The sequence below is a fragment of the Pinus tabuliformis genome, chromosome 4_1 (genome assembly GCF_031772625.1).
Source record: "Pinus tabuliformis cultivar Carrire ecotype Pingquan chromosome 4_1, CPIR1, whole genome shotgun sequence".
NCBI lineage: Eukaryota > Viridiplantae > Streptophyta > Pinopsida > Pinales > Pinaceae > Pinus > Pinus tabuliformis.
In genome coordinates, this window is record NC_142303.1 from 215,746,327 (window position 1) to 215,760,615 (window position 14,289).

At 35.9% G+C, this 14,289-nt stretch overlaps 1 protein-coding gene across 1 annotated transcript in view; it reads right to left on the reverse strand.

Moving 5' to 3' along the window:
* RECQL3 (DEAD/DEAH box RNA helicase family protein) overlaps positions 1-14,289 on the reverse strand; it is a 441,760-nt gene that overhangs the window by 129,401 nt on the left and 298,070 nt on the right. The window contains exons 13-16 of the mRNA XM_089419483.1: positions 8,583-8,732; positions 8,365-8,457; positions 8,201-8,266; positions 7,946-8,079 (exon numbers count right to left, since the gene is read on the reverse strand). Of these exons, the coding sequence (XP_089275609.1) occupies positions 7,946-8,079; positions 8,201-8,266; positions 8,365-8,457; positions 8,583-8,732 (443 nt within the window). The remainder of the gene's footprint in view (positions 1-7,945; positions 8,080-8,200; positions 8,267-8,364; positions 8,458-8,582; positions 8,733-14,289) is intronic.

Sequence of the window (14,289 nt, forward strand, 5' to 3'; positions counted from 1 at the left end):
GGGTTGATGGAGAACACTGGGCATTGCTCTTCCCACCTACTTGAGCTCCCAGAGTGAGGAATGGAGTTGATGGGCTCCTAGGGATGAGAGACCTCTGACCGATAGGGTGTAGAGACCTAGGATCTCCCCTAGTCAAAGTATGCCCCAGTTAGCGTCATGCCCACTCTGTGGGATAACCTCCCCATCTAGCCAATGGGATGAGGGACTTGGGATAAAGTGTGATCCCTACCCCTTGCAGTAGGTGGATCTTGCCCAAGTTGGTGGATGTAAGTGTTCTACCATCTGACTCTTGAGGGTTAAAATGGATGATCAAGGACAATAGGGTAGAGTGTGATCCTTACCTCTGGTAAGTTGATCTCACCTATTGTCAAGGACTTTGGGATAGAGTGTGATCCCTACGCATTGGGGTAGATCTGATCCCGCCCATTATCTTTAGATACAGTGTGTGTTGACCACTGGAGTGGCACCTGATGATTATATGAAAGACTCCATGCCCAAGGATGATCCAGAGGACACTTGTACCATCAAATATCATCAATCAACAGAGTTTTTTAACTCTACTTCTATTTTCTCATCATCTTTCTTGTACCTAGATTCCACACCCTACAGGGAATTGTAATAAGTGATACTATTAATGATGAGTTTTGAGTCTGGAATGGGCCTAGGATGTTGGGACTCAATCAACAAATGAGTACACCTTGGAGTGTTTTTTTTATTTGGTTAATTATCCCTTCTTTTTCAGAGGCAGATAATTTTCTGGGTTTTTTCACTCACTTTTTAGCCCAAAGTCGGAGTGATGGTTTGAAGGTTAAGTCCCTAACACATATTAGTGCCTAGAGTCTATGTATATTACCATACTAGGTCACACAAAAAAAATTCATGGAATTTGGTTAGGTCTAAGTAGTCATTTTTTAATTTTTTAGATTTTCCGCAGGTCAACAATTGCAAATAAAATTGTATTTAAATTGTAATAAGTGTAGTCTAAAGAAGTTGTATGGGGTATGAGTAATAAAAAATACACTTCTCGCCCTCAACTTTCTACTATGACACACTTTGAGGGGTTAATAATGTGTTTTGGAATCTCAAAACCCACATTTCCTAAGTTTAGTGGAAATTGTGACGTTTAATTAGGCTAGAATTAAATAAAATAGAGAGAAATAAATTATTCGATGTGACAGAATGACGTGGAAGTGACTTGGAAATTATTCTAAGTCAAAGAATTGATTCAACGGACATGTGGAAGATGACTGAGCACACTGCATCATAAATACACCATTATTTGGCAAAATCGAATTTTCCAAAGATAAAGTAGTAGTTGCACATGTGAAAAATCAAATTTATTAGAGAAACTCATTTACTAAAGGAATATTCTACGGAATATTTACACTGAGGATTTCGTGGGGCCTTCTCTCACTGTTAGCTCGAGTTGCTTCTATACTTAACACTTCACATGGAGGATTACGAGTTTCACTTGAGGAAATCACACATTTCTTAGCGATCTGTGTAGAGCATCTTTGGGATCATCATCTGAAGTGGCGGCACTTGGTTCGAGTCTGATTTGGTTTGACCGAAGTTATCTCATTGCTTTGGTTCACTCATGGATATGTTTACTATGCCATATAAGAGAATTTGATTTTCCTTGGGTGCCAATGAGGAATTTCATTTGCCTTGGTGTCTCTATCATCTCCGCTTCGAACTCGACTTGCTCTTTCTTGGGATTTGCTCCAAGTTCAGTTCTCACATGCATTCTTCCTTGGGATTTGCTTCCAACTCTCTATATAATGAAGCTATGTGCTCTCATATTATATCATGTTATGAGCTATTGGGCTTGAGGAAACTCTATCATTTTGTACTTGCATACTTTCTTAATATAATCAAGACTTTGGGGCTATCTGGCTGGTGTTCTCTTGGCATTATGAGGTGATGTCTTTTCATGCTATTGCTATTGTGTTTAATTTCTTTTGCATATTGAATTAATATTAGTTTATACTTGTCATCTTGCTTGGATTGATGTGTGCAAGCTATCTTGCACATATCATTGATTTAGAGTAGTATTCTAGGGATAAGCTTGTCAATTCATTTTAGGAGGAATGTTTGGTCTATCTTATTCATTATATTGCTCTAATTCTTTGCAAACTAATACTTGTTCAAGTGTGTAGGAAAGATCTTTTGTATTGTGTGCAGGAATCCATCTGGAAGTGGGAGAAATCTCAATTAGATCAACTCACTCCTAGAGTTACAACGATCCAAGACTCGACCATTTTTTCGCTCCAAGTCTTCCATGCAACGAAGAGCAAAAGGGAGTTTCTTACTCTATAGCTACTTAACCATCCATTTAAATTTAAAATACTTCTTTGATTCTAGTTCTTTCAAAGTTAAATCTCTTATTCAAGAGTCATTTCCAAAGCTAAGCAAGTATGGGGTTTCACTTCCATTACTTGAGCTAATATTTTGTATATTAAATTGTAGTTTAGTTTTGATTTCTTTTTCCTAATTTCACACTGACAATTGGTTTTGTGTCTTGTAGCCCATAGGCTTGAGCATTGGGCAACAAGGAGCTTGAGAAGAAGCTTTGGGAAACTACTCACTCGTGTGTATGTAGGACCCCCTAACACTATCCAAAAACTGATTTCTAGGGAGGCCGTAAGCACTTGGGAGAGTTGCAAACTCATCTAGGCCGTGGGCCTTTTGAGCCTTGTGAATCTCTTTTGGAGAGTCTTTTCCATCCAAATTTTTTGTTGTTATATTTTTTGGAGAGAGTCTAGCTTTGTTAGATTCCTATCTTTGTAAATATCTCTCTCATATTGTAGGCAGTCCTCTTAAAGACATTTTACCCGCTTTAAGCGCTAATAAAACATAAAAAAAAAAAAAAATTGTTTGAGAAAGCTTGGGATTTTTCTCATGGCATCCCCCTTCCTCATTTAGAGGAAAGATTCTTGTGGGTGGACAAATTTTTCTTCTAGTTCTTCTTAGCTTTCTAGCACTTAATTGCATTTTGTACATGTTTAAAATCAACACATTTCACTCCACATGCACATTTTTTAAATCTTGTATTTAAATTCTGACATGCATAAGCTTATAAATTGTAAACTTACGCAAATCTTATCTTATGTGTAAACACTTCATACTTTGGAAAGTTTTAATTGTTTCATAATTTCTTCAAGTATATGCTTCACTACTTGGTCAATTTATGATATATGTCATAGACACTATTGGAGCACTATCATTTATTTGAAACAATTGTAGCTTAAAGCAATCTATTTCATTTTACTTGTCTATTTTCCATTTAATGGTGCAAAAACATATGAACTCATTTACATTCTAGTCTCTCAAGTTTTGCAACTATCTTATTTCTCTTTGAAGCATTTGCATGTAGCATTATTTTAAATTGACGAATTAACACAATTTGCACTTCATCTAGGCATTTTAGTATAGGAAGGCCCCAAGTCTCATTAAAATTTTACCTCCAACATAACTTGGTTGAAGTAGACATCTTAGGAACCCTCTATTCCTCTATTGACTCATCACTGTGAGATCCATATTTTTGGGCAAGGGTGAGGTATGAGGATTGAAGAGTTAAATTGTAATCTTGTTATAGAGATAATAAATAAAATTAACTAAGAGCACTTTCCATTACATTTACTTTACTTGTCTCTTGATGGTTTGAGTTCTCATATGCAATGCCTATTCCAAAAGCAAGTATTGTAATCCTTTCAAACAAGTGTTTTCTTTTCCTGCTTCAAGTCTAATTGCATATTGATGTCTTGGTTTATCACTTCCTTTCTTTTACATTTCCACGTTAATTACTAATTTTTGGGCTTTGGCAAGATATGTTTCACATGTTTTGATTCATAAAGTTGATTGTCTCAAAATAATTTTTGTATCTTGCAATATCTTGTGCTAACAATCTTTTGTTTATATTTGAGGGATACTTCGTTTTTTTTTAGAGCATTGCATTTTACTTTGAGCAAATATATCTTTAAATTGTTGAGCAAATTCCTTATAAGGCATTGGTTTTATGGTTTTTCTCATGTTAATGATTTGCATTGTTATTTCAAGTTGCTCACATCATATTTGTTCATAAATCCTTAAAAGTAATACATTTTCACTATAATACTCTCCTAGAAACTCACATCTTTTAACTTAACTTTTCATTAGGGATCACGCCCCTTAGCTAACCTAGGAGATAGCTCAAACGGAGAGAGTCGGGATTAGTGTGACAACCCCTTCTCTGAGTTCCCTGCTACCAACCACACCTTGTGGGGTTGAAGGTTTTTCTCACTAACTTGTAGGTAGGTGTAGGCGACATGTGATAACAGGGTGGAAGTAGATGGATCACCTGTGGTGATTCTTCTTCTTTGGATTCAAAAGTATTCAGCGCGAGAGGAGCAGAGATGACGACAAGACATTTGAGATGGGAAGATGCGATCCTTACCATTTATGGTAAGCGGTATCCCTCCTATTATCACCAAGCAGTGAGATAGGTGCGATCCTTACCTCATAAGGTAAGTGGCATCCCTCCTATTGTCTATGGATTCCAGATGGTAACATTGGCTCCCTAATGACGAGTTTCCCAGGTCATAGCATTGGTTCCTAGCTAGTAGATATTCCGGGTTGAGCTGGGCTCTCCGATGTGGTTCCAGGTTGAGCAGTGTTCCCTGATGTTGTTTTGAATTGAGTTAAGCTCCTTGATGTTGTGAGTTGAGTTGGCCTCCCCTATGATGCTAGCTACTTCTTCTTCTATAGATTCGAGATTGTTCAATAGATGGGGATAAGCCGAAGACAAGATATGTCTTGATGACAATGATGATTGTTGAATATAGGGTAGGAAGCCAGAAGTTCCCCTATGATGGTTCTTCTTCTTGTTTAGTTCATGATTGAGTTAAGATGAGATATTTGTCTTATTGATTTAACTATACGCCTTTGAGACAAGTAGGGTTCCTCTTCTTTTATGAGATGATAAGAGATGAGTCTTTTCGATCTTTCAGATGTCTATCTTCCACTTAACTGAGATTTGCACTCTTGAGATTCGCTATGATTCAGCTACAATGAGACATGAGGCTTGTGATGGAAATTCCTCCCTAACTGAGAGGGAGTGTTAAATTGTGGTGCAGTTGCGGGAAGAATTTCCTTTGATTGCCATAAATGAGATTCAAAAGTAATTGGCATGGATTTGCACTTTAAAATTATGAATTAAAGTTACTTAGTGCCTCCTGCCCTTAATATTCCAAGTCAGCTTCAGGTTATTTGAAGGGAAAAAAAATTATTTGAAATTCAAATTCAAAATTTGAGGTCGGCTTCAAATATCTTAGGTCGGCTCCCTCCAAGGGTCACGAACTTTCGCCAAAGACAAACCACTATAAATATACTATTGAGTTTCTCTCCAAATCAGAATTCGATTGGAAAAAATATGATCTTTGCATGCCTCAAGGTATTGATCTCAGATGGCTCAGAATTTGACTTCACATGACACAGAACAGAGCTTCGCATAACACAGTGGAATGGCAACTCATAGCAGAATTTTGCATGCTTACAATCCTCATGATTTTCGCAGAGTTACAGTGGCACTGTCTACGCATATACTTTCACTGGTATTCACTACAGGCCTTTTGCATTACCTTTGCGTGGTATAGATTATGGTTTCAGCGTTACTCTTATTATCTCTTTGATCTCATGGATAATCTCATTCAATGCTGTGATTTTGTTCTATGATCTCGTTCATACTGGGATGGACATGATATTGTTGTTAGTCTCTCTCTATTGCATCTCTGCTATGGCATCTTTGTGGAAAGGATACTTGCTTTTTGTAGATGGTCTCTTTATATATGGTTCTCTGTGCTTCGCAATTACCTCAACAATATGGCATCAATGGTTCTCGCACTCTACTATATCATGGCATTTATGGTACTCACATTCCAATGTATTTTGGCTCTTCGCACCTCTACAATACGCATTACAGTCCTGGCTCTTTGCATCTTTGCAGTATCACATTACAATCTTGGATTATAGTCTTTTATATAGATTTTTCTAAACACTAGATGAGTCTCGGCTTTGCCATATAATCTGTATGTATGGCATGATCAACTGTATAGCATCACAACTGGCATCTCTTCACCATAACATATATGGCATCTCAGCGTTCCTCTATGCTCGGCATCTCAGTCGCAATTGTTTGGCATTACACATCATTGTCATCTCAGTTATATATATATTTGCCATTGGTATCTCTTCTCTTCATAGTTATGGCATCAGTGTACCATATTTGTTTAGCTTCACAATTACTTGATATCTCAGCTCTATCTCAGAGCAGTCCTTGTCATCATAGTATGGTTGGAGTCTCATTCCTCTGTTTTATGTATAACCGTTGGCATCACAGTCATGTACAACATCACAAGTAACAGCCACAGTGACATCTCAATCCAGTGATATGTACAGCTGAAGTGACTCCTCAGTTCAACAATATGTTCAGCAATATTAGCATAACAGTCCAGTGACATGTATGGCAGTCTTAGACCTCGATTCGGTTATTTGTACATCTGTTTATAGTATTTATATCTTGTAACACTAATATCAGTATGGCGAATTATTGATGACAATGTCTGAACTTGTTCACAATCTAAGTTGTGAACAAGCCTTGTATAGGCTCCGGGAAGCTTGACGATATTTTTACCTCTCTGTTGAACTTTCAATGACAATCTAATAGAAGAAGAAGAATCTGGAAGGGTTTTCCCCCTTGTGGGGTTTTGCCCTGGTCTCTAACCAAAATCTCAGTGTCCCTTGTACATGTTTTTCTTCTAGTGCTCCTTTATTCGCTGCAATGTTGAAGTTATTTTTCTTTCTATATAATTGCTAATAATGTTTAATGCTATGGGATGAAGTCAATGGTGAATGATGATGTAAATGCAATTATCAAAGCAAAGAACTATGAAGCCTGAAGAAAATTAACAGTATCCCTACTTCAGCCTTTCTTTAATGGATTTCTTCACCCACATTGATGAGCACTCTCCTTCAAGAAGACTTCTAGAATTTGTTTTATGAATTTTATTATCATTTCTTGGAGGGAAATATGGATCTAGGAGCTTCTCAATAATATTTTATTGTAGTGGAGTTGAGATGGAGCTCTGTAAAAGGAAGACAGCCCTAATTTGTGCCAAGTAGAAGTTCAAGAGGAGGTGGTACAATGTTTCTTTGCAGGCAAGGGGAAAGGGGTTTGTGACAAACTTATGCTTCCATTATCTTCTTTTATGTTGGCTGAATTAATATGCAAGGCTGCCATCTGCTGGTGTACTTTGTAATCATCATCTTCATATCAATAAATATTATTTCTGTCCATTTGGACTATATGCCTTCATGCCATTATTTCAAAATGCTCATGGCAACTCGTGAGTACTGCAGGTACATCACATGAGATATCATCAAAACTCCCTCTAGATTAAGTAGGCAACCACAATAATCTACAATCTCAAGATGATGCCCCATATAGCTCCACGCAGGTAACGTGGTAAGAAGAGAGAAATATATTGCTTATATCACCATAATGTATCCAAAAATCTATGGTGATTGATTATATTATTTAAGGACATTGCCAGATGGACATGTTTCAAGCAATCCCCCATTGAATCTCACATGCCATAACTCTTATGCCCATTAGTCTTTGGTCTTGTGTGAATGTTAATATATTCGACTTCTTTCTTTCAGAATCCATTCTATTAACTTGTATCATTTTGACCAACCTGACATTGCAACATAAATGAATGTATATTCATATTGAACAAATTGCATGGTTGCTCAAAACGTTTGTTTCTTAGACAACATTTTAAAGGAAAGGCAGGGATTAAAATACCAAACCAGAACATTTTAATTCAAGTTTTCGCATCTAGTCAAATTGCTATAACAAACTAACAAAGAACTCCAAGAATGATCTCCCATGATATTTCTCATCTACCTGCCAATGATAACTGAAGGAAGACTATTCCTCCCACAAGTGCTAGATTTTCCCGAAAGCTCCTCTAGCTCCTTAGCCAATCGATTTGGATGTTTGCATGAATCACAAGTTTTACCACACAATGACAAAGATACCTGCATAGAAATTACACATCCAATGTTATATACTTGATACATGGGCTAACACTTTGGCTCAACACTACTAAAACAAATAGATAAACAAACAATAAAAGAATAGTTAACCAATGAACAGAACCTGTTCTCCAAAATGTGCAAGGATTTTCTGTCTCCGACAACCAGATCCTTCACAATATTCAACCATCTGCAAGAAGCCACATAAGAGCAATAATCCAAACTTATATATTGTCCTAAACTAAACCTCTAAAAGATTAAGAAAACACTGGTGAAGGAAAGGGATACCTGCCCAAAATCACTAAGACATTTCTTGCGCATTACATCTTCAGATTTTTCTTTATTTCCCTTATTTTGTGAGGAGTTACTTAAAATGTATTCCTGCAATACACAATCTAATTTAACAACAAAAAGATCTGAAAAGGAATTAAGGCTCATCAAAAAAACATGAAATTACTGCAGATATCAAATGAAAATTGAACATGCAAAATAGAACTGAAAACAACCATGCTCCTTCGATCATCAAAGCCATAGTAAATTAAACTTCTTGATGGTTTTTGATCACGTCCTGCTCTTCCGGATTCTTGATAAAATGACTCCATAGACTTCGGAATATTAAAATGACATACAATCCGCACATCTTTTCGATCTATTCCCTGTACGATATACAAATAGATTAGCTGCCCCATCTCTAAAGATACTGCTGTTGCAAGAATGCAGTACATATCAAATGCAGGCATCCATCAAATCCCTAGACACTAAAACTAGTGATTAAAATGAATTTGTTCCTTAACAGAATGACTAGAAAGGAATATTTACCATCCTGATGGAAGATCAATCACAGAGCCCGCATTCCAGAATATACAATTGTTCAAGAAAATCGCAATCAAGTCAGAAGAAACGATGGATATAAATTTAAATATGACAATAAAATATATCTATAAAACCTATCAGAAACTGATAACCACAATACGCATATATTCTTTGACAAGCAACATAATCTAACAAGTCAAACAGCTTGAAGAATATTTCATCCATCATGCAAGAAAATTATAAAAATGTCCATGCTATATATTCAAAACTCTAGTCCTTTTGAAACTTTACCAAAACTCTTTATTATCAAAAAGCTTTTGACTGTGAACTCCACCACCCTATGGGTAAAGAAGCCAATCACATATAGACCATTGTATTGCACAGAACAAGCAAAGGTAGTCAAAAGAAACTGTTGATTTTGTAGCCTTGGAAGGTCTTCTACATTGGCTCAGTGTCTTATAGCATGTAGAAAATATTTTATTGCCTCTTTGGGTGCTTGCTTGGTGGAATAAGTGATTTTATAATTTCTTTCCAAAGGTTGACTTAGGAAAATTACAATAATTAATTTATTTAATTATTGTGGACTAAGGATAAGAAATAAAATTATTTCACTAACTTAGATATAATCTCAGTCGTTGATCTCAAGTGAGCCTTAGGATTTAATCCTAGCCATTGATCACTTAGGAGGATAGGGTTAGGGATTTTGGCTTCATAAAATTATAAAATAAGCCTAAGGGTGAAATCTCCCCATCCACTTAGGAGACATAAGGGCATGATTCCACCAGCCTAATTAAGTTCCCATAGGCTAGGACAGGAAAATTAATCAAGGGAACACAATTCGCCTAGGAGAAAACCTTATAAAAGCTAAAGGGGGGAAGGGGACATGAGTCCTAGGTTAACGAAAAGTCGTTTTTAAAATATAAAGTGAAAAAACCCACTAAAGTGATTTTATTAAAATAAAAAGGTAAAAAGGTGGTGTTGACCATTGGAGTGGCACCTGATGATTATATGAAGACTTCATGCCAAAGGATGTACCAAAGGACATTTGTACCATCAGATATCATCAGTCAATGGAGTTTTTAAACTCTACTTCTATTTTTCATCATCTTTCTTGTACCCAGATTCCACACCTTGCATGGAATTGTAATAAGTGATACTAGTAATGATGAGTTTTATGTTTGTAACGGAACTAGGATGTTGTGACTTGATCAACAAACAAGTACAACTTGGAGTGTTTTTTTTATCTGGTCAATTATCCCTTCTTTTTCAAAGGCAAATAATTTTCTGGGTTTTTTCACTCACTTTTTACCCCAAAGTCGAGGTGACGGTTTGAAGGTGGAGAGCCTCACACATCTTAGTGTCTAGAGTCTATGTATATTACCATACTAGATCACACAAAAAAATTCGTGGAATTTGGCTAGGTCTAAGTAGTGATTTTTTAATTTTTTAGATTTTCCGCATTTCGGAAATTACTAATAAAATTGTATTTATAATGTAATAAGTGATGTCTACAGAAGTTGTATGGGGTATGAGTAATAAAATTTGCACCTCTCACCCTCAACTTTTTACTATGACATGCTTTGAGGAGTTAAAATTGTGTTTTGAACCCTCAAAACCAACTTTTCCTACGTTTAGTGGGAAATCTAGCAATTAATTAAGTCAGAAATTAAATAAATTGAGAAAAATAAATATCCACACATGCTAAATGTTGTGGAAATGAGGTGGAAAATTATGGAGGAGTTAAAGTGAAGTCCCAAGGTGATGTGGACTCCTAAAATCAAGGAAGGGACGTGCTCAAATAAAATCGAATTTATGGCATTAAATGAGAAAGTTGCTTATTTGGAAATGAGAAAGTTGCTTATTTGGAAATTCGAATTTGTGAAGCTAATGCACATTTGGGAGGATTTGGGAGAATATTTGGTGGAAATTTTGTAGGAAATTGTCCCCACATGAGTTACCACCCATATACACTTGTCATTCCATCATAAATTCGAATTTGGCACATAAGGGAAGAAGAAAATGACGTCCAATTGCCAACATTTGATTTTTACACTTGGCATTGCAGCTTCATTCAACAAATTCGAATTTCTCTTTGGGATTGTCACCTCATGCCACTTGTTTAATCTCTCTACCTTGGGATTCGTTCCAATGTCATTTGTCATTGTCATTCTTCATTGGTATTTTCCCCCAACTCTCTATATAATAGAACCATGGACTCTCATATTGTAATGATGTTATGAGCTATTGTGCTTGGGAAAGCTCTGTTCTTATGTATACCTGTTCTCAATTGCAATAAAACACTTTGGGGTTCATCTATGAATTGTTCTTCTTTTGGAGTATGATGATCGGTCCACTATTGGTATAATTTCATTTCCTCATGTTTTGATTTATTTTATTTCCATATGCTCTTGTAGATTTGCTAATGTAAAGTTATCTTGCATTGGCAATTGATTTAGGAGTATGCTCTAGGTGTGAAAATATCTAATTATTTTCCAATAAATTTCTACAGTTTTCTTATCATTGCTCATTTACTAAATCTATATGGGACTAATGTTTGATTCAAGTTTTGTAGAGGAAAATCTTGTTGGGATTCAAATATCAAGGGTGAGAGGAAGTCTTTGGAGAGACCAACCCACTCTTGACACATTCTCCAAAGAGTTCTCATTGGTTTTTTGAATTTCCATAGTTTTATCTTATAAAGTGGTTTCTTGCAGAGATTTTCTTGGACATAGCTTGTGTACAAGCAAATACTTCTAAATTTAAATCTCTTTTAAAAAATTGTGCTTTCATTGGTTTATTTAACTATTTAAGAGAATTTTCCAAGCTAAACAAGTGATGGGGTTCAAACTTCACTCCCATCACTTGATTTGGTTTTGTACATTATTTTGTATCATACTTGTTCATTTTATATGCATTCTACACTAATTTTGTCTTGGTTTTGCAGCCCATAGTTGGAGTTTTGACAACAAATGCCTTGAAGAAAGACCATTGAAAACTCTATCTTTCTTGTAGGACCTCTCAAGCACCCAAGATCTATTCTAAAGAGGTCATGGACACTAGAAGGAGCTGCAAAGAAGGCTAGACCGTGGGCCTTTGGGAGCTTGTAATTTTCTGATTTTAGAAGGACTTCATTGCCCTTTGAGGTTGCTATAGTTTGGAAGGATATTCTAACTATTTCTAGCTCTCATCTTGTACAAATTTCCTTCATCTTTTGGGAAGCCCTTTAAGAGGCTTTTACACCATTGTAATATCTTAATAAAAGATCTCTTTTTTTTGGGAAGCTTGGGTTTACCTAAGGCATCCTTTTTCCTTATTGAGAAGGAGGATTTTGTGTGTGTGGATTAATTTTGGCATCTCATCTTTTCTAACTTTCTATTTTAGCTCATTTCGCATGCTCTAAAATTAACACAACCACACCATCACATTTAAATTTCTAAATTAAATTTTGCTACAAATTTCATTTGATCTTGTTTTTCATTCCTTTTGATTTGAAGTATAAGTTGATATTTTGCTTTAGAGCAACTCATTTCTTACATACAAGTATAAGTTGATATTTTTCTTTAGAGCAACTCATTTCTTTAGTTGTCTAACATTTGTTCTCTTTACAATTTGCCTCACTATAAGCTCATTTGTGGTTTTGCTCATTTACTTTCAAAGCATACTTTACAAGCAAGCATTCACCTTTTAGCTTCATCTCATTTTCAATTGCTATAAGTTTATGTTTTGCGACATTTACTTGGAGCAATTTACAATTCCATATATTTATAAAGCTTATGTTTACATGTCTTGTACAACTTTGAGAGAAATTTTTCAAGTTACGTTATTGTGAGCATTTCCATCTACTTGAAGCAATTTCTTTTTTAAGCAAACTTACTTGCATCACTTTAATTCACTTGCAAGCTAATTTGTTTTTCCAATTGAAGTTACATTTGCAATTTACTTTGAGCATTATCTCATTTCCATTATATTGAAGCATTGCAAATCTCCTTGGGAAAACTTACTTGCATATCATTTACAAATTCTAGCATAGTTTGCATTTTAACTCAATTAACCTCCAAGCATAAGCTTGGTTGATAGAAAGTATAGGGAAAAAGACTTTTTTGGAAAGTTCTTCCATCTGGTACGAAGTAAGGTAAAAGCGTTGTGACCCTACAGTTATGAAGGTGGCTTGTCCCTTTGTAGGAATGAAAGACATGTTGGCTCGTAAGACTCAGGGGACGGGTCCCTTTATAGGAATGAAAGACACGTTGGCTCCAAGCATAAGCTTGGTTGATAGAAAGTATAGGGGAAAAAACTTTTTTGGAAAATTCTTCCATTTGGTACGAAGTAAAGTAAAAGCGTTGTGACCCTGCAGTTATGAAGGTGGCTTGTCCCTTTGTAGGAATGAAAGACACGTTGGCTCGTAAGACTCAGGGGACGGGTATCGTTAATGACACCTCTGTGCCCTCACCCGCTCTTTCTTATAGTCACCCCAATTTTTACCCTTTAGTAAGAGCTCAAGAGGGCTTCTCATTTAGATTAAGCATTTTAGATTAAAAATAAACAAGGTTAATTGCATTCAAATCTAGTATATTAATTGACTATAATTAATAATTTATTTATTTAAATAATATTTTAATATTTTAATTAATTGTTATGAATTGAAGTTCATAACATTACCTTCCCCTTAAGATGCTTTGTCCTCAAAGCATAGGTAGGCTTAGGTGTTGATGCAAGAAACGTTCTAATTTCCAAGACGAATCTTCCCTTGGTAACCTCTTCCATTTGATGAGGTATTCCTTTATTGTCTTGGATTGTAAAACCTTTTCTCGGGTAGCGAGTATACCTTCAGGTTCAAGGACTATTCTTCCTTCTTCATCGGTCTCTGGTATTTCTGTTTGTGCTATTTGGTTTTGCCCTCATACATTTTTGAGATTTGATACGTGAAAGGTATTATGGATTCGGCAATTGTCCAATAACTTTAACCCATAATCTACACTACTTATCTTTTTGATTATCTGATACGGTCCATAATATTTAGGTGACAATTTATTCTTCCCTTGTTTTAGTGATAGTTGCTTATAAGGTTGGAGTCTAACAAAGACCCAATCTCCCTCCTTGAACTCTCTTTCAGAGCAGTGTTGGTCGGCTTGTTGTTTCATTCTATTACGAGCCATGGTTAGATTTTCTTTTAGTAAGTTGATGATCCTTTGACTTTCTCCTAGGTGGTCTTTAACTGTTGGTACCCTAGAATCAAGGAGTGCAAAGTCCTTCCACCTGGGTGGCTCGTAACCATATAAGGCTTGGAAGGGTGTCATCTTAGCTGACGTGTGGTATGTGGTATTATACCACCATTCTACCAGGTGTAGCCACTGTGTCCATCTGTTTTGTTTATCTATAACGAAACAACGAAGATATGTT